Source organism: Poecile atricapillus, chromosome 15, assembly GCF_030490865.1.
Source record: "Poecile atricapillus isolate bPoeAtr1 chromosome 15, bPoeAtr1.hap1, whole genome shotgun sequence".
In the NCBI taxonomy this organism is placed as follows: Eukaryota; Metazoa; Chordata; class Aves; order Passeriformes; family Paridae; genus Poecile; species Poecile atricapillus.
Window position 1 is genome coordinate 425,447 of NC_081263.1, and position 21,726 is coordinate 447,172.

General features: G+C 39.7%; 1 protein-coding gene across 3 annotated transcripts in view; it reads left to right on the forward strand.

Moving 5' to 3' along the window:
* ARFGEF2 (ADP ribosylation factor guanine nucleotide exchange factor 2) overlaps window positions 1-21,097 on the forward strand; it is a 32,601-nt gene extending 11,504 nt beyond the window's left edge. For all 3 annotated transcript variants that reach the window (XM_058850418.1, XM_058850421.1, XM_058850420.1), the window contains 32 exons: window positions 97-245; window positions 643-773; window positions 1,295-1,529; window positions 1,789-1,888; window positions 2,111-2,250; window positions 2,715-2,823; window positions 3,300-3,501; window positions 4,215-4,326; window positions 4,924-5,129; window positions 5,981-6,065; window positions 6,157-6,328; window positions 7,441-7,592; window positions 7,782-7,910; window positions 8,235-8,393; window positions 9,516-9,663; window positions 10,508-10,607; window positions 11,386-11,426; window positions 11,497-11,666; window positions 12,303-12,454; window positions 12,608-12,780; window positions 13,196-13,356; window positions 14,168-14,298; window positions 14,412-14,541; window positions 14,968-15,103; window positions 15,927-16,065; window positions 16,212-16,266; window positions 16,527-16,641; window positions 16,912-17,042; window positions 18,066-18,234; window positions 18,622-18,760; window positions 19,701-19,818; window positions 20,487-21,097. In XM_058850418.1, coding sequence (XP_058706401.1) covers window positions 97-245; window positions 643-773; window positions 1,295-1,529; window positions 1,789-1,888; window positions 2,111-2,250; window positions 2,715-2,823; window positions 3,300-3,501; window positions 4,215-4,326; window positions 4,924-5,129; window positions 5,981-6,065; window positions 6,157-6,328; window positions 7,441-7,592; window positions 7,782-7,910; window positions 8,235-8,393; window positions 9,516-9,663; window positions 10,508-10,607; window positions 11,386-11,426; window positions 11,497-11,666; window positions 12,303-12,454; window positions 12,608-12,780; window positions 13,196-13,356; window positions 14,168-14,298; window positions 14,412-14,541; window positions 14,968-15,103; window positions 15,927-16,065; window positions 16,212-16,266; window positions 16,527-16,641; window positions 16,912-17,042; window positions 18,066-18,234; window positions 18,622-18,760; window positions 19,701-19,818; window positions 20,487-20,663 — 4,466 coding nt within the window. In that variant the 3' untranslated portion in view covers window positions 20,664-21,097. The remainder of the gene's footprint in view (window positions 1-96; window positions 246-642; window positions 774-1,294; window positions 1,530-1,788; window positions 1,889-2,110; window positions 2,251-2,714; window positions 2,824-3,299; window positions 3,502-4,214; window positions 4,327-4,923; window positions 5,130-5,980; window positions 6,066-6,156; window positions 6,329-7,440; window positions 7,593-7,781; window positions 7,911-8,234; window positions 8,394-9,515; window positions 9,664-10,507; window positions 10,608-11,385; window positions 11,427-11,496; window positions 11,667-12,302; window positions 12,455-12,607; window positions 12,781-13,195; window positions 13,357-14,167; window positions 14,299-14,411; window positions 14,542-14,967; window positions 15,104-15,926; window positions 16,066-16,211; window positions 16,267-16,526; window positions 16,642-16,911; window positions 17,043-18,065; window positions 18,235-18,621; window positions 18,761-19,700; window positions 19,819-20,486) is intronic.
* The last annotated feature ends 629 nt before the right edge of the window (window positions 21,098-21,726 follow it).

Below are 21,726 nucleotides of genomic sequence, written 5' to 3' on the forward strand. Positions count from 1 at the left end.
CTACTTCTGTGCCACAGGGTGATAGAGCTTCGCAAAGTCATGGGGCAGAAAACTCTTCAGGCATGATTTTGATAATTTTTCCTTTTTCCCCTTTAGTGGCTGAAGAAAAGCAGGTAACAGAACCTGTGAAAGCTCTGCCTGCATTAGAGACTGCAGATACTCTTCTTTCTGGCTCTAGCAATGAAAATGTACAAACAAATGGGATTTCAGATGATGGGCAGTCTGTTTCCTCCACTGATAATCTGGTAAATAACTGCACTGGATGCCAATATACATCTACAGAAGAAAAAATGTTTTTATTGTGACAACTAATAGAATGGGATTTGGTGGAAGAAAAAGGGCCAGAAGCTCTAATGTGTGTGTCCTGCTCAGGTTCAAAAAGGAAGCAGCAGCTGCAATTTAAGCATATATTGAAAATACCTTTCCTAAAATTGATTATATTAAGTGTATTTTAATACAGAGTGGGGACAGAGATAAAGGATTTACTGACACTTGTAACGTGTGTGAAAAGATCCATATCCCTTGTGATCCTGTTTAGGTTTAATTTAAACTGTAGATGATTCTCAGAGGAGCTGTGGAATCTTCAAATTGCTCTGTTTCTTTGTCTCACTGAGGGTCTGTGTTGTGTTTCTTACTCTCAAGGAAACAGATGTATCTGGACATCAAGCTGCTGCCAGATTTTCCCATGTTCTACAGAAGGATGCCTTCCTTGTGTTCAGATCATTGTGCAAGCTCTCCATGAAACCACTGGGGGAAGGACCACCAGATCCCAAGTAATGAGACTGTATTTATTATTCTGTCCTCTCCTGGTAGCTTTGGGACTTGGTTAAGTAGCTGCTGGATAGTTAAGCATGTGTTCAAAATCCACTTTTCAGGCCCTTGGTTTAGTTAGCTTGATGAATCTAGGATTGAAAATAGCTTCAAATTACTAAAAATTCAATACTTGAGATTTTTGGGTTTTGCATAATAGGCTTATTAATCTTACCATTTGGAGTGGTCTTGACTATAGTATTTGTGAAGCTTTTGATGGTAGAGTGGGGTAGTGCTTAAGAAGCACTGAGCTGCATTTATTAGGCTAGACGAAGATGTTAACATTACTAAAAGGTTTTCAGAGTTGGATGGTAGAAGTTCAAAAATCACTTGGCTGATTTCTGCCCCTCTTGCCCCCTGCTTTTAAATGAATCAAAATAGCAGTCATTTCTTCCTGATGTGGAAGAATGCTACAGTGCTGATGTCAAATGCAAGTATATACTAAGAAAATACAGAAATACATTTAATGTTGAATTTTTTCTAGATCCCATGAATTGCGTTCCAAGGTTGTGTCTCTCCAACTGCTTCTCTCAGTGCTGCAGAATGCTGGTCTGGTTTTCAGGACACATGAAATGTTCATCAATGCAATCAAGCAATATCTTTGTGTAGCATTATCTAAAAATGGAGTCTCTTCTGTTCCTGATGTATTTGAGCTCTCTCTTGCCATCTTCCTCACGCTGCTTTCAAATTTTAAGACCCATTTAAAAATGCAGATTGAGGTGAGAGACGTTTAATCTATGAATTGCATGTGCTCTACTTCTCAAAATATTGCCATGGTAAAAAGACAGCTGGAACTTCCATTTCAATGTCTTAGTTTGGTTTTCTTACTAAAGTAATGTATTACTACTGTATCTAAATTCTAATATGCATGAAATGTTACTCTTCAAGAGAAATTACTGAACAGAAATAAATCTGTACATTTGATGTCATTCTAATAAGTTTCAGATCATCAAGTCCTTAACCTTATTTATTTTGCAGGTGTTCTTCAAAGAGATCTTCCTCAATATTCTAGAGACTTCTTCAAGTTCCTTTGAACATAAATGGATGGTGATTCAGACTTTAACTAGAATTTGTGCAGGTATTTCCACTGTGTAAAAGAATCACTTCTTCTGGCAGCAAATGAAAATTACTTTGAAAAGAAATGCCACATATCATGTTTAAGTATGAGAATTTGAATTTGATTCTAGAGTGTTTGGGTTGAATGTCTGGATTCATCTGCACTGCCTGCTCCAGCTGGCTGATTATTTAAAAAATTCTATTGCATAGAATCCTAATACTTCCATTTCCTTTTATTTTCCAGATGCCCAGTGTGTAGTGGATATTTATGTTAACTATGATTGTGATTTAAATGCTGCTAATATATTTGAACGTCTTGTAAATGATTTGTCCAAAATCGCACAGGGACGAAGTGGGCATGAGTTGGGAATGACGCCTTTACAGGTAAGGAAAACAGCTTTGAAAATAAGGTACTGTTGTTTCATAAACAGTGCTATCTTTGCATCATTACTGATGCTTCCAGAGGTTCATATTGTCTGTAACCTACTTTTATTAGTTTGATAATTTGCAATTGGATGCTGAAGAAGTTCCATTAAATACTTGGTGATTTTGCTGGCTGTTTGCACTGTAAGACCAGGCTGGTTCTCAACTCTTAGCTGGACTGCCAAGGGAGAGAGAACCAAAAGACTCTTCCTCAGTTAAATGACTTGCTTTCTGGAGCTCATGAACCAGTGGTACCATCTTTGGGGTTTGCTTTGCACAGATTTTGTACCATATCTCCACCATAAGCATTTTATTTTTAAAGATTATACTTTCCCACTCCTTAGAGGGAGACTGTTGTAGAGCTTGTTTTCAGCATGGTTTGTTGGTTTGGTTTTTCTTTTTCTATTTTCTTCTTCATGTTTTAGGAGCTAAGCCTGAGGAAAAAAGGACTTGAATGTTTGGTTTCCATTTTAAAATGTATGGTGGAATGGAGCAAAGACCTTTATGTGAACCCGAATCATCAGACTAGCTTGGGTAAGAATGTTTCTGTATGGAGAGACTGATTTATTTAATCAGTTAATTCTTCTGTTTATTCAGTGTATTCAGAAGTGTGGATGCCAGGCGTATACCAAACAATTTGTTTACACAAGTGAGGTACTTTACAAACAGTTGCTAGTGCTGTTGCAGTAACTGATTCTCCAGGTGTCTGGTTTGAATAACTGGGTTCTGTTGCTCAGCTTTAGCCAGGCCCTTGTCCACTATAAAAGCTCATGTAGAACAAGGCATGTGATGGGTCTTGGAGTTACTAAGTTGAAGTGCTGGAATTTCTCCATAGATCCTGCTGCTTTTCTGCCTTTTGTTGGATTATTTTAGAATTGCACCAACAGAGCATCTTCATGGAGTGTAGTGCAGACTGCCAAAAAGTATACATGGTAAAATAAGAATGTTGACTCGTAGATTTCTGCTTGACCAAACAAGGCTAAGTTAAATCTCACCTTGTTTGTAAATAGGTTCATATAAAACATCTGAACAGGAAGTGGCTGAAGGTAAATGCCTGGACACTGGAGGGAGACGGAGTAGTGTCAGTTCCTTGGATTCCACCGTATCGTCAGGAGTTGGAAGTGTTGGTACCCAGACTGCTGTCCCAGATGATCCAGAGCAATTTGAAGTCATCAAGCAACAAAAAGAAATAATTGAACATGGAATAGAACTGTAAGCCCAGTATGACAGGAAAACTAAAGTTCACTAGTAATAAAATGTATTGTTTCTTATGGTCTCACAGTCACACCTGTAGGGACACTTACAAATTGATATTAATGCTGAAGACTCTTGCCTGCTGTTGTCAAAAACCAATGCTGGAGGCTGTTACAGTTAAAAGGAATTTCATAAAATCCTGGGTGGAGTGGAAGGGGTTTTCACAGCTTTCCTTTTTGCTGGCTCAGATCCACAATAGTGTGTACCTCTAGAGAGAAATTTGTTTGAGGGGCACAGTTGTCTTACAACTCTTACGTGATGTCGTCCTTTTTTAAAATAGAGTTTGAAGAGTTAAATCATTGTGCAGCTATGTTTTATTTCTTTTTCATTAATTTGAAGGTCTTCGTGTTTGTAAATACTAGAAAAAGGTCTTTAACAGCAACATTTTTAACATTTCATGCTAAATTTCTAATTTTTAATGTTCAAAAAGGTGAGTTTTTGAGTTTTCCAGCAATTACTTCTAAGGTTATTAGCAGCTCAATGTACCTTATGAGATGGAGCCTATGGTGTGATAATATATTTGTTGCACGTTCTTTAACTTTTTTCCTAACTAGAAAGAAAAGACATGGGCCTATTGCACAGAATCTTTGATTTATGAGGACTTTGTAAAACTCAAATTTTATAGGCTGTGATAGTTTTAATTGTATTTTCCCATGTTTTTGTCTGAATAGGTTTAATAAAAAACCAAAGAGAGGAATACAGTATCTACAGGAGCAGGGGATGCTTGGCAGTACAGCAGAGGACCTGGCACAATTCTTGCACCAAGAGGAACGCCTGTGCTCTGTAAGATTGTGTGCAGCACAATGAATACACTTATCCCAGTGGCTTCGGCCCTGTCCCTGGTATCTGTGTGCCCCTGCTCTGGAGTTCATATCTTAGAGAAATGAACATGCAAGGCTCCTCACCTGATGCCAAAGCTACCTGCTGGTTACTTGCTGTCCCGGGCTTCTTAATAAAGTACAGTGTTACAGTAAAGTGCTGGAGGGTTCCCCATCAATGGGATTTGCATTTTGTCTGTCCCTGGAGGCTGGAGGGAGACAGAGTAGTGTCAGTTGCTTGCAGTCCCGTGCCAGCAAAGGAGCATCATGTGCTGCAGTGGCAAAGCATTCTCTGCTGTGTGTGCAGCTGGGCACAGTTCAGCTTTCTTTGGCTCTGCAGTAATGCACATCTTGCCTTTGGCAGTGAGGGAAGCAGGAATTTGCAGAGTGAGGGGACATATCTGGGACTCCTGTCCCTCTCCACCCCTCGATCGGCTGCTCAGCCCACTCAGCAGCATGTGATCTTTGCAGAGCTGGCAGCCTTGCCACTCTTGGTCTAGAAACCCTCTTGCAGAACTGGCACTTGGATTGCACAGTAATAACTGTCTCTTGTGTTTTTTAGACTCAAGTAGGGGAATTTCTTGGGGAAAGCAGCAAGTTTAACAAGGAAGTGATGTATGCCTATGTAGACCAGCTTGATTTCTGTGGAAAAGACTTTGTCTCTGCTCTGCGTATATTTCTGGAAGGTTTTCGTCTGCCAGGTGAAGCCCAGAAGATTGATAGATTAATGGAGAAGTTTGCTGCTAGATATATTGAATGCAACCAACGGTAATTCAAACCCTTTGTACCAGATCAGTGCCCAAAGAACATTCCCTGACTGTGCTGTTGTGCGGCCCTTGCGGGGGGGATACATTGATCCTATCGGGCCAGGAACCTGTGCAGGCTTGTGTGAGGAGATCTCACTGCTGATACTGCATAGGAAGGACACTGAGGCTGGCATTTCCTTGAATCCTAAGTACTTGCTAGAAGTAATTACTGGAAAAGGGAAGCCCCTAAGTATGTTAAAATGCATCAGCTAATACAGAGACAATTTTAGACAAATGTAGATCAGTTGAGTATAAAAAACAGTATTAAGCTGTAGAAATGGCTAGAATTAAAAATTCATGACATAAACAGCAAATAGGATGTTACAATGCTTTTGCTTTCCTGTTAGATGTGGAACGAAATGTGTATATGTTATTTGATAGCAAATAAGCAAAGTTGCTATTGTTCCTAATGCAATAAACACTGAAGTTTAGTGAGGCTTTATTTGTTCCCTTTCCTTAGTCTGGTTGGTGTATCAGTGGGTTGGTTTTATATCAATCTTTATGAAACTCTGTGAGTGAAAAATGAGTTGTCCTTTATGCATGATTGTTCTTTGGGTAATCGGTAGGGAATGTACTTGAAAATCTCAATCCCCTCTAGTTTTCAATATTGCAAAGACGATGCACTTTTTCCCCTCTTTTTGCTTATGTTTTAAACTGCTCAGGGTTTGATGCATTTCTAATGGCTAGTTTCAGTCTTCGTTGGCTCTTTGGTTGAATCCATAACACTTCTGAGTATTTTTCTTGCATATGGAACTAGAGCTAATGGATTGAGGGATTGGAAGTCTATAAACCTGTTTTTTTTTCCTCCCTCAGGCAAACCCTGTTTGCTAGTGCAGACACTGCCTATGTTTTGGCATACTCCATTATAATGCTGACTACAGACTTGCACAGTCCACAGGTACAAATTTAAGAAATCCAAACTTACAGAAGTTCAAATTTCCTTGGAACTTGCATTCAAAATCTGATATCCAACTTATTCCATTTTACAGGTAAAAAATAAAATGACAAAGGAGCAGTACATTAAAATGAATCGAGGAATCAATGACAGTAAGGACCTGCCAGAAGAGTATTTATCCACAATCTACGAAGAAATAGAAGGAAAGAAAATTGCAATGAAGGAGACAAAAGAATATGCAATTACAACCAAGTGTAGTAAACCAAGTAAGAAGGAACTAGAAGACCACAGTGCTCCTAAACTATGGCAGGAACTTAGGGATGGCACAGTGGTGTGCAGAGTCCTTGTGAAAATGCCTTGGGGCAATACATAAACTACATTTAGAATGGTTGATAGAGGTATATGTGACAAAGCTGGGTCGGTTACAGCTTAGCACTGCCTTCTGTGGTGGGAGCAGCCGTGTAGGTGCCTCTGGCACCGCTGCAGAGCAGCACTAGAAACCAGCTCTCTTGGGGCTTTTAAACACGAGCGTGAGGAATAACTCAAGGGGGAACTTCCTTTGCAGTTAACTTGTTTTTGTGCACTAGACAGTGAGTGAGGGCTTGATTTGGGTTGTTTGTTGTGTCCCTCCGTAGTTCAGTGGCTGGGAGGTGTCACAGTCCTTGTGATAGTGTTTGCAAACCAGAGATTAGAGAGTTTGTCATAATCTGTAGTCACCTCTCCTCATCCAGACCAAATGAGGGCTTCTGTGTGTAGCATGCAGTAGAAACCAGTATCCCCAGCTGTAGCCTACTTTTACTCAGAATAGCTGGTACTAATTGAATTCAAATTAGTGAATTCTGAATCTTCAGCATAGCGGTTTTTCCAGTGTTTTCATGCTGTTTGCAGGTTTTTTCAATCAAAATAGGAACAAAATTAATTTGATTGAAAATTGAATTTGCACCCTGGAGTATAAGGATAAAGAAACACTAAGTTATTAATTTGTTTTTCATGTTGGTGAGGGCTGGTTTTGTTTTGGGGATGTGAGCCTAAGAAGATAACAGGATTTTCCGTCCACTTTTACATGCAGAATGACTTAATAGAGTTTGTGCCTCTGACTTGGAACAATTATGTAATAGCTTGTGTTATACAGATAAGGGCTGAGTTAGTTATTTTGTACAGAATAAAGTCTTAAGTTTTGGTGTGATTTTTAGTGCTGGATGGACTTCCTTTCTTGCATCCTGGAGCAGCCTCCTGACTTTTAAGGTTTTGCAAGATTTCTATATTTGGATTTCATTTTCAATACCTTTATTTATCGTTTTGTGATGCTTGGTTTGAAGAGATGGACTATGCTCTTGTAAGAAAAGCAAGCAGTGTCTGTGCGTGGTGTTCCCCTTAGGTGTAGCTAATGAGAAGCAGCGGAGGTTGTTGTACAACTTGGAGATGGAACAAATGGCAAAGACAGCCAAAGCCCTCATGGAGGCAGTGAGCCATGCAAAGGCACCTTTCACCAGCGCCACTCACCTGGATCATGTCAGACCCATGTTCAAAGTGAGTGTCAGGTTCTCACTGTTTCTTCATTAGCAAGAGTTTTAAGCATGAGGAAAAAAAAAGAGGAAAATTATTCTGAAGAGTTTGCTAATGCAACAGATGGACTCTGGATATATTTGGCTTCAGTAACCCAGTGTTTTGGGCTAAAGTTGTAAGAGACTTCTGAGTTTCGTTTCTTCCTCTGTTTAGCTTGTCTGGACTCCACTGCTGGCAGCTTACAGTGTTGGCTTGCAGAACTGTGATGACACAGAAGTTGCGTCCCTGTGTTTGGAAGGAATACGCTGTGCCATTAGGATAGCCTGTATCTTTGGAATGCAGGTGGGTGCCAAGCCTAGCCTGGGACTCCCTGAGGGCCATGTGGGCTTTGGGAGGCAGGTGAAGAATTACAGCTTATACATAGAAGATGAAGTGTCTCATCTGCTTTCTTGAAATGGTAAAAGGTCTTGATGGAATCAAGCATTTCTTCAACTCTGCTTTTTTTCTTGCTGGATCTTCTATTAAGAGCATTTGCTAACTGGCATCTCCTTTAGCTGGAAAGTGCTCTACCTGTGCCAGGTATCCACAGAAGGAAAATTTGTAGGTCAGTTGCTTTCTCTGGTTGTTTGGAGACTTGATTTTGATGCTTGTTTCTCTGTTTTGTAGCTTGAACGAGATGCTTACGTACAGGCCCTGGCTCGTTTTTCCTTGTTGACCGCCAGTTCCAGCATTACAGAAATGAAACAGAAGAACATCGATACCATTAAGACACTCATTACAGTTGCTCACACTGATGGCAACTATCTTGGCAATTCTTGGCATGAGGTAAATCTTTATTAGTTTAAATAGTGAACATGATGTCATATTTTTCTCTTCTACTATCAGGTCCCAGAACACTCTTAAAAATGTGAAGAAAGTGCATTATATTGTTAAGTTGTTTTGTTTTGGTTTTAATATAGATATAAAAATAATGCAGTGCATTTTTTTTTAAGACCCCGTGGAAACTGTATGACTATTGTAATTTTTGTGGCTGCATTTGACATGGAATTTAAATGGTATAAAAAAATCTCATTTGGCTTCAGAAAATTTTGCATATAAAATATTGTATTCTTATTCATGGAAACAAAAATATTCACAGGTCCAGACTTGTCTGTGCAATGTTTTGCAACATTTACACCATAAACACATGAAAAATAAGGGCTAAAGTACTTTGGTGAATGACTGGTAAAATTAACCTATCAGGATTATATGCATTTTCTTAAAGTCTGTTTTCCAGGAGCAATTTTATCAGCTCTAAATCTATGCTGTTGCTAAAAGGAGCATTTGTGCTGCATTATGTTCTCTGCCTCTAGTCTTGGGCTACATGGTATGAGCCAAAATGTGCTAGAGCTGACAGGTGCCTCAGACCTGGCTCACAGCACACGCTCCTGAGCGCTTGTGCCAGCCAAGGGATGTGGCCATGCGGGAAGAAGGAAGAGAGTCAGCTTTGTGCTGTGGCAAGCCCAGCATGGCATTTCAACTGTCTAGGTTATAACATTGTTACTCAAGTGGTGACAGCTGCAGTGTTGCAGTCTTTTCATCTCTCTAGGACAGTGAAGTCTCTTAGAAGATCAGCTCCAACTTGTTCATAGTCTTGAAAGCTGGTGCTGTAAAAAGTAATAAAAAAGGTATTCTTTAGTAGCTAGAGATCCAGGTTAGATTTTAGTGCACTGTTTATTTTATTCTTGTATTAGAATGATTCATGGTGGCTGATGATACTGAATGAGCCACTCAACTTCATTCAGGTTTATTAGTAATGTTTTAGCTTCATCAAAGCTGTTATCATGGCCAAGTAGTTTGAATGGTTGGAGAACCTGGGAAGGTCATAAATATTAAATAGAAATATATGTTAAGTATAAAAAGATGGTGGCATGCAGAAACACAATGTGTAATTTTTTTTGGTTTTAGATCTTGAAATGTATTAGCCAATTGGAGCTGGCACAGCTCATAGGAACTGGTGTGAAAACTCGGTATTTGTCTGGTTCTGGGCGTGAGAGGGAAGGCAGCATTAAGGGCTATGCCTCTGCAGGAGAAGAGTTTATGAGCCTGGGATTAGGTAAGATTATTTATCCTGAATTTCACAAAGATGCACATGCAAGTGGAGTAAGGATGTTAAAGAATCCTCAGTGTTATACTCAAATATATTTACTTGCTTTCAGGGGAAGCTATGTTTGGTTAATGAAACTGTGTATTCCAATATGTGTTTATAATTACCAAATCTATTCTAACTTTGGAATTGGGTTAAGCTATGTAATAACTATTCCAGATTTATTTGTTGGAATATGCTGTTGTCAAAACTGTTTTGCCATACGAAGTCATGGTTTTGTTACAAGTATTAATTAATAGAAGAAAGAGACATTTATTTTTAGGAACTAATAGATAACTGACAATTGGTTTTCCAAAGCAGTTTCTTATCTCTGCATGTTGGCCTTGCTGTTATAGTTCTTATTGTTTCTGCAGTGTGTACAAGAAACAAACCTTAGATTTTTGGCTGTAAATTAGAGGGATGAGGCAAGTTGCCTTAATCTTTGTAAAACCACTAAGGAAACAATTTAATTAAAAAAAACTCTGGAGTGAATTTTTTATCTGATGATTACAATGAGTACAGGACTGTGTTCAGCAGTAACTATTTGTAGCTAACTTAGAGTTCATATTTTAATATAGTATTTTATCTGTTCCACTTTTATTAACAATATCATGTTGTCTTAACCAAATAAATATGATGTTCAGCTGTGTAATAATCTGGCACAGATCTGGCAAAGGCACCATCCACTCCATATAAGTTACATGGTAACTAGAAGTAGCAGTCACTTCTCTTTGTCTACATGTTTGATATTGGAGTTAATATAAAGTCATTATTTCCTGATTGCAAATACTGTTTTTTAATGGATTTATTGCAGGGAACCTCGTTGGGAGTGGGGCTGACAAACGGCACATGGCGAGCATCCAGGAGTCTGTGGGGGAGACCAGCTCACAGAGTGTGGTGGTAGCAGTAGACAGGTACTGAGAATGTGACCTCTGCACTCTTAACTCAGTCATTATCTTTGTCATCTGCCCTTCTGAAATGTTGTCTAAAGACATACTTGTATACTAAACCATCTGTTGGAATGGGAGTTCTTAGTAACTACTGATGCAATTGTGCAAGTCTGCGCAATCATGTCTTCAGACTTGCAGTGTTTATTCTAACCATAAATGTGTGTTACCACATCAAATTTGGGCATTTGGGAATGCTCTCTGCTTTACCAGTGTTCTGTATGGACCACTATCAGCAGTCTGAACTCCTCTCAAGACTGAACAGCTGAAGAGGAAGAAGAGACAACAGGGAGACAACAGTGCATCCATAGTCTGTCTCCTGTCTGTTTTGACAGCCACAACCGACCATATTCTCAGAGGATATAAGGATCAAAGGTGGCTGATAACCAGTAGGGTCTTGTAGCAAGGCTTTCTTACTGGCTATTTATTGTTCCCATGAAATTTAACATGCTGTCACCCAAATGAGTGTTCCAGTATAACTTGGCCTGGGTAAACTTGTGAGCCTGTGCCTGTTCCTGCAGCAGGACAGGAGCACGGTAGACTGTGCCTTAGTGCAGGAAAGAGGATGCTTAGACTAAGAAAGATGCATGTACTGCTGCCAAGGAGCAAGAATGCAAGAGGTGCAGAGTTCAAGGCATGGAGGACTGTGAAGTACCTCCAGATGTGCTGACCTTTTACTGCAGCACGGAGCTGTAATGACTCTTGTGATGCGCAGCTGAAACTCCAACTGCTTTATTTGTTGCAGGATATTCACGGGCTCCACGAGGCTGGACGGGAATGCCATAGGTATGTATGGTGGGTTCCAGGGGCCCTGGCACAGGAGCAGCCTGGCTCACAGGAGGCTTCTCCCGTGCAGTTGACTTTGTGCGGTGGCTGTGTGCTGTGTCCATGGATGAGCTGGCATCCCCGCACCACCCACGCATGTTCAGCCTGCAGAAGATTGTGGAGATCTCCTATTACAACATGAACCGGATCAGGCTGCAGTGGTCAAGGATTTGGCATGTGATTGGAGATCACTTCAATAAGGTACTTTTTTAAATTAAATTACACTATATGCATAAATAGTGGGACTTCATTAATCAGCTTTCCCTTTCTGTGTTATTAGTAGCTTAAATTCTGATATTGAAAAAAATTCCATTCAAGGCGCCTTTAAGAAACACCTATTTAAAAATCTGAAGTGTACAAATAGAAATGTTTATAGGAATGATCTTTAATTACATAATTTTCATTATATGATTTGGTATTTTTGTAATTTTTCTTTTTCTTTTCCTTCGGCAAAAGCACCAAGTTAGTTTTCATCTATAATGTACACAGGTGATCCTGAAGCAACAGTTGTTTTCCTTAGGAAATTGAATCATTTTAGGATGGGATTTTTTTAACCAAAGATTTTATTTATTTTATTGTATTGAACTGTATTTTAATTTTAGCATCTAGCTGGCTATTACAGTTCTGCTTTGATGCATTCAAAATCCACAGATCTGTTTAGATGGATGAAATGACAGAAAGCCCCCTTCAGCAAGAACCCCTTCTTTCCCAAGTATCTGAACACTAGAATGTGCTAGCAATGTTTAGTGGGCTGAGATGGAACTTGAGTGATAAATTTATTACCCATATAAATGAGACATTAACTGATAAGTGCTTGAAAATATACTTTTTTTCTAGGTTGGGTGTAACCCTAACGAAGATGTTGCCATCTTTGCTGTAGACTCGTTAAGGCAGCTGTCAATGAAATTTCTTGAGAAGGGAGAGTTAGCCAACTTCCGCTTCCAGAAAGACTTCCTAAGGCCTTTTGAGCATATTATGAAGAAAAACAGGTGTGAGGCACTGCAATTTCTGCTTTAGCTTGCTTTAGTCCCATTTAAGGATGTCACTTGGTGTGGGTTAGACGGTCATGTACAGGGAAGTGGGACAGTTACTTTGTGCCAGTGTAAAGTAGTCTTGCTTTCCTTTCTCTTGTTTTTTTGAAGATCACCAACTATTCGAGACATGGTGATCCGCTGTATTGCTCAGATGGTGAACTCTCAAGCTGGTAGCATTCGTTCAGGCTGGAAAAATATCTTTGCAGTCTTTCATCAAGCAGCGTCAGACCACGATGGAAATATCGTAGAGCTGGCCTTTCAGACTACAGCACACATAGTTAGTAAGTAATGCTTGACAGATGCATGCACCCAAATTAGCCTGGCTGCTGTGAGTCTGTTCAAAAGGCTCATTTGAATAAGGCTTTTGTATTTCCAGGTAGATAAACACACAACTTTGCAGCCAGACTGTTTAAACTCTGCAGCTGCATCATACCCTTTAAGTCTCCTGAATGCTATGGGCAGGACAAACTAGATATAGATATTCTGCTGTAGAACTTTGGAATGCAGTTGGTGAGGTGGGACAGGGAAGAATGCAAGAGAGGGCAAAGAACCATATTTGATGTAGAGGACCTGGTCCTTTCATGTCTGTCTGTTCCATAGCAGTATACCATGGGTGACATGCCTAGATTGATGCAGTTTATCTATGGATTTTAATATCAGTAAATTTTAAAAATTGTGTGTGTTTGTTCTTCACAGCAAATATTTTTCAGCAGCATTTTCCAGCAGCAATTGACTCATTTCAGGATGCAGTAAAATGCCTCTCTGAGTTTGCCTGTAATGTTGCCTTCCCGGACACCAGCATGGAAGCCATCAGGCTTATTCGCTATTGTGCAAAATATGTCTCAGAAAGACCACAGGTATATTTGAATTTTTACCCTCCTGCATTTTCATGCTCTCTTCTACTGTTAAACGGAGATTAATCTACTAAGAAAGAGCTCCCATACTCAAACTTCAATTGCAAGTGTTTGTATTCAAAGCTTATTTGTGTTTAGGAGAAATTTTGGTATTATGTAAGCAGTAAACTAGGGCTAGTTAAGTAACATTAAGTCTTGTAAGTCCAAATGGGAAATAACTGAATTAAATAGTCCTTGTTTGGTTTTTTGTTTTTGTGGTGTTAAGATAACTTGGAAAGCAGGGCTTCCTGTTCCTGTTCACCCTAGTTATGTCTAGTTCAGTTGGTTACAAACGTGTATTCTTCTCCATCAGCGTGTTGTATGAATACTGAATGTAACAGTCACTGGCTGAGGGGAGCCTGGAGTTACACTGCAGTTGCATGTCCCCACTGTGTGCTGCACTCAGGGTAGCAGAGTCTTGTAGAACTGGTTTCTGCCAATTTTAGATTTCCTTTTTACGTGTATTGTTGTAGCAGTTGTCTCTCACTGTTAAAGTTGCTTTCTAAGAAGTCCACACCTCAGCAACTTGTAAGGCCTTCAGCTGGACTGAAGTAAAAACAGATTAAAGTATTTATTTCCATATATTATTTTCTAGTATTTTTGCAAATAGTTACATCTCAGAGCTGTATTTACATTTTGCAGAACTGGAGTGTTACAGTAGGAGTTAAGCTAACTTTCCAAGCCCGTCTGTACCACTGGTAGTATGTAAATTTGTCACATATAAAGATTTTTAAGATAATTTTTTCTTCAAATTTTTTTCCTGATGATCTTCAAGGTATTAAGAGAATACACAAGTGATGACATGAATGTGGCTCCTGGGGACAGAGTGTGGGTCAGAGGATGGTTTCCTATTTTGTTTGAACTTTCTTGTATCATCAATCGTTGCAAGTTAGATGTTCGTACAAGGTAATAAAGCTTTTATTTGTTTCCTTTTTCCTTTTATTAGAATTAATTTAGTGAAGATATCACAGGAACACACTTTAACATCTGTCCCTATACTTGTTTGGGTTTGTTTATAGAGGCTTAACAGTGATGTTTGAAATCATGAAGAGTTACGGGCATACCTTTGAAAAGCACTGGTGGCAAGACCTGTTTAGAATTGTGTTTCGGATTTTTGATAATATGAAACTCCCTGAACAACAAACTGAGGTAAAACAAAAAAAAAACAACCCAAAAACAAGCATTCCCTAGAGTTGTCTTTTTAAGAACTCACACATCTGAGGCAGCAGTTTCTATTGACATCAGATATTGCCACCCCATACTGCCTCAGACTTAACTAAACATGTTCTGTATTCTGGCATGAATGAAATTTGCCACAGCGTCCAGTGACCTGTGTGTCTGCCTGATTATTTTCAATGAGAATATTCTCCCTCTGTTGTGAACATGTAGAGTTTTCTGAGCAGTGTTCATGTGGCCATCTAAGTGCTTCTGAGAAGACATCTGCAGTCGTGAGGCTTTAGCTCTGAGTTCTTCTCTCCTCAGAGCTGTGTCTCTTGTTGACCAGCCATGTATAAGTCAAGTGTTGTCATCATGGAAGAAACCCCATAAAACCAAAGACTTCATTTTCTGTCCCAGAAATCAGAGTGGATGACCACAACGTGCAACCATGCCCTTTATGCCATCTGTGATGTGTTCACACAGTTCTATGGAGCCTTGCACGAGATCCTTCTTCCTGACATACTTGCACAGTTACACTGGTGTGTAAAACAAGGTACCTTATTTACCTCTCTCTTTTGATTAAATGTAGTTTTAAATGTTCATTACTTAAAAAGGAGAAGGTTAACTGAATTTTGGAAGAATAAAAGTTCCCATTAGGACAGTATGTGTTGCGGTAGATTGATGAAATATATTGAATATCTGAGCATCAATCTTTTCATTGAGTTAGGCAACATTTTTGGTACTGTGTTCATAATGGGCTCATGGTGTTACTGTGAGACAGCAAAAGCTTTTGGAGAGTGGTGTCAGTCTTCTGAACCTTCTGCCAACAACCTTGCTTGGTTTGACTGCAGTGATACATTACCTCCTTTATTTACACATATAGATATGTGTATGCATTCTGATTTATTTTTTTTCTTATTTTCTGGCACCTGCTTCTCCCCCTTCTCCCAGCCAATGAATACTTCTAAATACAGCTTCAGAAAGAACATGTTTTCTTTCTGGCTCCAAGTCTTACACCTGAAATCCTGCATGTTACTATCATGGAATGTCAGGGGATGATCTTGCAGTAAATCATAAGTTTCTGATTGCTGCTTTTCCTTCCTTTTTCTCACTGTGTGCTTCCCTTCTGCTTCTGCCCTGTTTTTTGTCTTCCCTGGCTGGATTTCCATCTCATGAAGGCTACTTTGAAAATTTGATTCAGTAGGTTCTTCAGCTTCATGTTGTTGTAACGTTGTATAAAGTAGGCTTTGAGGCAAGAGACTGTGAATTTCACATAAATAAAATTGATAAAAATTTTTAATGGAGCAGTAATAGGGAATGCTTGATTTTTCACTGATATTGTAGAAGTTGGTAAATATGGAACATTTCTTTCACAGATAATGAACAGTTGGCACGATCAGGTACAAACTGCCTGGAAAACCTGGTAATACTCAATGGACAGAAATTCAGCCCTGAAGTTTGGGGCCAGACATGCAATTGCATGTTAGAAATCTTCAAAACAACTATTCCTCATGTGTAAGTTCGTAAGCTTAATTCTTATATTGATACCTTGATACCCAATTCCAAAGCAACAATATTTATCTTCTTTGTTTTGTTCTGTTTGATTTTTTTTTTGTGTGTGTTTGTTGTTGTTATTTTGTTTTGTTTCTTTAACTCTGAAGCTTGCTGACATGGAAGCCTGTAGGAATGGAGGAAGATTCATCTGAAAAACACTTGGTAAGAGTTAACTCAAGGAAATAAACTGACTTGAAGGGTTTTGTGTTAGGTTAGCTTTTAAAATATTTTGTTGTATTCAATACATTGACAAGGAATTGACAGTAGATTGTATTTGGTGTTATTGTAAAAAAGGATGGATGCAGGAAGCCTTTGAATCTAGGATTAGAGAAGTCATCTGAAAAGCTTGTTAGCTGGTCAGCTGATAGCTGGTTGGGAGTTAGTGTTTCAGATTGCTGGAATTGCTCTGCACTCTCTTCTAGGATTTGGACCTAGATCGCCAGTCTTTAAGCAGCATGGATAAAAATGCTTCTGAAAGAGGACAAAGCCAATATTCAAATCCAACAGATGAGAGCTGGAAAGGTGGTCCTTACACAAGTAAGGAAAACATTCAAGCTTTTTCAATGCATTTTTATAGCCAGTCCTAGTTCACTACTGTAGTTATCTATAGAAAGTTTTGGGACAGTTAAACTTGGTATAAGTCTTTGCAATTTGTGTTTATGCCTTGCAGTGAGATTTTCTCTTTAGAAGATAGTTCACAGCATTACTATATATCAAATTGTTAAGGGGACTGTCATAGTTTGCTAGCTTGTTGTAAGTGAATATTCATTAATTCCTTCTGAAACTTGTGTTGCTCCACTTCATTAGACCAAAAACTATTTGCTGGCCTCCTGATCAAGTGTGTGGTACAGCTGGAGTTGATACAAACCATTGATAACATAGTGTTCTATCCAGCAACAAGCAAGAAGGAAGATGCTGAGCACATGGCTGCAGCTCAGGTACCATCAGACTTACTTTTGTAACCTTATTGTGACAGTAAAGACAATCTCTGGAACTCTCTGACATGCCCACAAAATAGTCTTTTCCTGACTCTCAGCATTACCCTGAATGTGTGTGTAAACTACTCTTAAGTTGTGACTTTTTTGTCTGCCTCGAGAGTTGCCTGGCGGTCTGCCTGTTGCAGTATTATATTGCCTTAATTTTTATTATCAATATAATATGGTTTTGTTTTTTTTATCATGAATAAATACTCATCAAAGATGGTTTTTGTTTTTATGGGGTTTCCCAACAAAAAAAAGCATTCTTTTCTGCTCATTAGACTGGGTGTCTTCATTTAGCCACAGCTGAGGCTCTGCTCAGTCTGGATGTTTGCAGAGGAAGTGTTGCAGAAGTTGAACTTCAGCACAGTCAATGGTCAAAATTTCACTCATTGCCGACCTCAGAGATTCCCTGTCCCTGAAAGTTCTGATTCTGAGCAGTAGTGTACAGTAGTTCTGGCTTGGCTAAAGCCATGAGCTGGAAGTTCTGGCTAGTGCCTTCAGGTACTGTTTTGGGGATGGTATAGTTAAATTCCTAGTAAAATTAGCCAAAAATATTGACCCATTTAATTAAATTTGGCATGAGCCAAGAGTGGGGAATTTCTACACTAGGCAACATTTAAACCCACACTGTTCTTGTTGTTCATTTTGATGTTTTCAGAACTCAACAGACCTACCCAGTCAGCTTCTAGAGAAGAAGAAATGTTCCGTATTGTATTGCTGTGACTGCAGTTCTTCCCTTGCTCTTGAGTCTTTTTTTCTTATCAGTAACTAGAATAGATCATAACTTCTCTCTTCTTAAGTACCCTACTGAGAAGAGTACAGCTCTGATATTTGACAGGACCACTCTGCTGTGTTGTACTGCCCTAACACTGCATTGCACCTGTAGATGGAATTAGAGTTACTGGAGTTTATGGCATGTGCTCTCTTTCTTTCTCTTTCTCTCTCTCTCCCTCCCTCTGTCCCTCTCCCCCTCTTCTTTAGCGAGACACATTGGATGCAGACATTCACATTGACACAGAAGACCAAGGAATGTATAAATATATGTCTTCACATCACCTTTTTAAGTTACTGGATTGTCTGCAAGAGTCTCACTCATTTTCAAAAGCCTTTAATTCAAATTATGAGCAGCGAACTGTGTTATGGAGAGCAGGTGAGGCTCTTATTTTTATTTGATAAAAATGCTGAACTACATTTCTAGCTTTAAGTATCATGACACGGCGTGCCATTGCAATCACCACTAGAGTTTATTGGACAGTTGCATGCTTTTATTGCTTGTCTCCTTCCTGATATATAATTCTTGAATAATTCTGTTTGCTAAATTATCTGCTTTTTTTTATTAAAGTAGAGCTATACAGCTCTATATATACGTATCTTTATAAATAAATCAGAGCTCAATCAAAATCAAGGAAGAGGAAATACTGTCTGGGCAAGAAATCATTACTGGTCACTAGGGCAGATATTGTTGATAAAATTTAATTTTGGCTAGTAACACCAGCTTTGGATGTTCCCTTTTGTCCTGTGTGGGACTGATTTCTAGGGTTCAAGGGTAAATCAAAACCCAATCTCTTAAAACAAGAGACCAGCAGCTTGGCGTGCTGCCTGAGGATTCTGTTCCGGATGTACGTGGACGAGAGCCGGCGGGAGGCCTGGGACGCGGTCCAGCAGCGCCTGCTCAGGTAGGACAGACACACAGACACAGAGAGGTGTGGCCACTCTTCACTGGGAGTTCCCTTGGCAGTCAGGAAGCAATCTACCTAGAACAGATGGAGCACCTTCTTGCCTGACTGAGGCTTTTCTTTGTGGAAGTGCTGGTGCCCAGATAGTTTTCCCATCTGAGTACATAGTGATACGGGTATAACAGGATACACTAATGGAAAATTAGTGCAGTATAAGCTGCTGTACACCTGGAGTTTAAACAAATGTAGAAAATCATTCTAAAGTAATATAAAAAGCTATTTGGGTGAGTTGGTATGCGAAAGTTGAAAGTACTAGTCTCTTACCAGATGTGAAGATTTCCCAGCTTGCTCTTGGTACTAATACAGTGGATTCTGATCCGCCAGCATGTATGAAAATGTTAATCTGCTTAGTCCTTCTTTAATTAAAAGAGTGTCCTAAAAATAGCCATATCAAGTGGTACAGTTTGTACCTTGTGTTGACCATCTGCAGCAGGGACCAAAAATTTATTAATACAATAATAATTCTTCCTTAATCTGTGATGCTGAGCTGTGCAGATCTTTATTAATCCAGTCCAAATTTGGAGGGAGAGCTCTCTTGTGGTGCTGTTGCCTAAGCTGTCCCAATGTCAGGGTCAGGAAATAGTGTTTGCAGGTTGAAAGTGACAGCACTTCAATTGCAGAATGTTTATCAGGCAGATTAATTTTCCTTTTCCTTCTCTGTCACCAGCATGGAAAGTATTTCAGTTCAGTTATCCAGAACAATTCCTGTACCAGAAAAAGTAAATTTGTGTAGTTAAAGTTGTTGCATGTGATTGAAAACTTTCCTATGGAAGTGCATCTTGCTTGAAAACAAAGTACACTGAGAGGACAAACAGAACATGTAATTAAAACTTTATAAGGGTTTTCTTTATGATTTGTGTGAACTGTGCCATCTCTGTAGCGTGTGCAGTGAAGCCCTGGCATACTTTATTACTGTCAACTCGGAAAGCCACAGAGAAGCCTGGACCAATCTCCTGCTGTTGCTCTTAACAAAAACACTAAAAATCAGTGATGATAAGGTAAGAAGGGGCTGGAAGTCATGTCTGCATTTGGGTATGTTTTTCATTCCTGCTTCAGCCTGAGTTCAGTCTTTATTTCCATCTGAATTGGAGGTGGGAGGTTCCTCATAGCGAGCACTCTCCCTGCAATACAGCGGTGGCAGCTCCACTATCTGCAGGCATTGTGCATTGTGGAAATGGAGCTGCATCCATGCAAGTTCCAGATGAGTGGGAATGTGGATAGAGTTACTGAACAGCTTTCATGTAAAAGCAGGATGAGCATGCAGTAAGGGAGAGGCTTATGCTGTATTACAGCTGCACAGGAATGGTAAGGGTGAATTTCACCATTGTAAAATTAGAATTCCAGTGTCCTTGACAGTGATGGGAAGAATAATTTTCAGGATCTTGGCCCTTTTGAGGAAAAGGGAGTACAAATATTCATGTTGCTACAAATGGACTCTGGTGCTGCCTCTAGGCTGAGAAGTCACAAAACCCTGACTCTGTTTAGGGAGTAACACCAAAGCAGACCCTGCAAGCGCAGACAGCACGGAGCTCGGTGCCCTTGGGCCATTGGCAGGGCTTGGGTGACACCTGGTGTTTTAGCAAGTTGCTGTAGCTATGAATGTGTCAACACTTTTTGTTTTGCTCTAGCAATGGAGAATGACATTCTGTTTCTGTACCTTGGCTAGTTCAGGGCACACGCTTCCAGCTATTACCCGTACCTGTGTGAGATCATGCAGTTCGACCTGATTCCCGAGCTGCGGGCGGTGCTGCGCAAGTTCTTCCTGCGCATTGGGGCGGTCTTCAACATCTGCATCACAGACAAGCAGGCACGCACAGCTGGCATGAACCTGCCTTCCTGCTAGCTCTCGGTGAGGCTGTTGCACCAGCCTGTACATAAAGCTGCGTCCAGAGATGGACTGAAGTGGATGGGAAAAATGGGACCCTGTGGATCACCACAGGAGCAAGTTATTCTTACCACAATGGCATTTGGGAATGAGGAAAAGAATCCTGTTCTGTCCATCCTACTGAAGTGCCAGCAGTTTTATTTAAATTATTGCTTACAGAGTCAATACAGTAGGTGTGCAGTCTCTTTGTTTCAATGCTAATCATTTGTATGATCCAGTATGTCTCTTCTAGTCTTTTATCCACTGCTCAGTCTTTCATCCCAGCTGGAGCTGATAAATCAGCTGGCTCTCTCCATATGAGTTATGCCCCTTGCAACTAATGACTATACTTGTGTAGCCTTGTGATGTTGGCACGTGTTCATAATAAACTCGACTGGCCAATGACCCCCCAAGATCCCTCTGGGTTTTCCTTTGTGTCCAGGACCAGGCCAGGCAGGGCTCTGGGTTGTTGAAGTAGACAAGCCTGTAGGATATTCAGAGAAGGTTTTCCTCCTGTTTAGCAAATGACTTAATTTTTTTTTAATATCAGTACTGCATCTTCTGAGCCTTATTTTTAGTTTTATGGAAGATTTTACATCAGGAGCAACCATAGTATCTACTCCTTTAGCTTATTAGGCTTGAGTTAAAAGCATTTAAGAAGGAGAAAAGGCTTTTCTTTTCCTTACATACATTGGCAGATCACGGACAGAGCATACACAGGAACATCAAAAACAAGGCTCAGAACAAATAAACCCACCTTTTTGACCCTTGAATATAATGTATTTGGCAGTAATGGTGACTGCTTAGCAAGAATTTCAGTCCTTAACAGTTTGTCTCCTTTTACTGCAGATCTGCAAGTTTTAATTTGTCATTTTGTGCAAATGATTTTTGTTCTCAACTCCTAGTTCCTAGTGGCATCTAAAAAAATCTGAGTTACCAAAAGAAACTGCTCTAGCAAAATTAAATCAGTTCATTCATGTGCTCTAAGTTACCAACACAATTCTGTGCTTTGAAAGGCTATCTGTGAAGCAAAATGTCACAT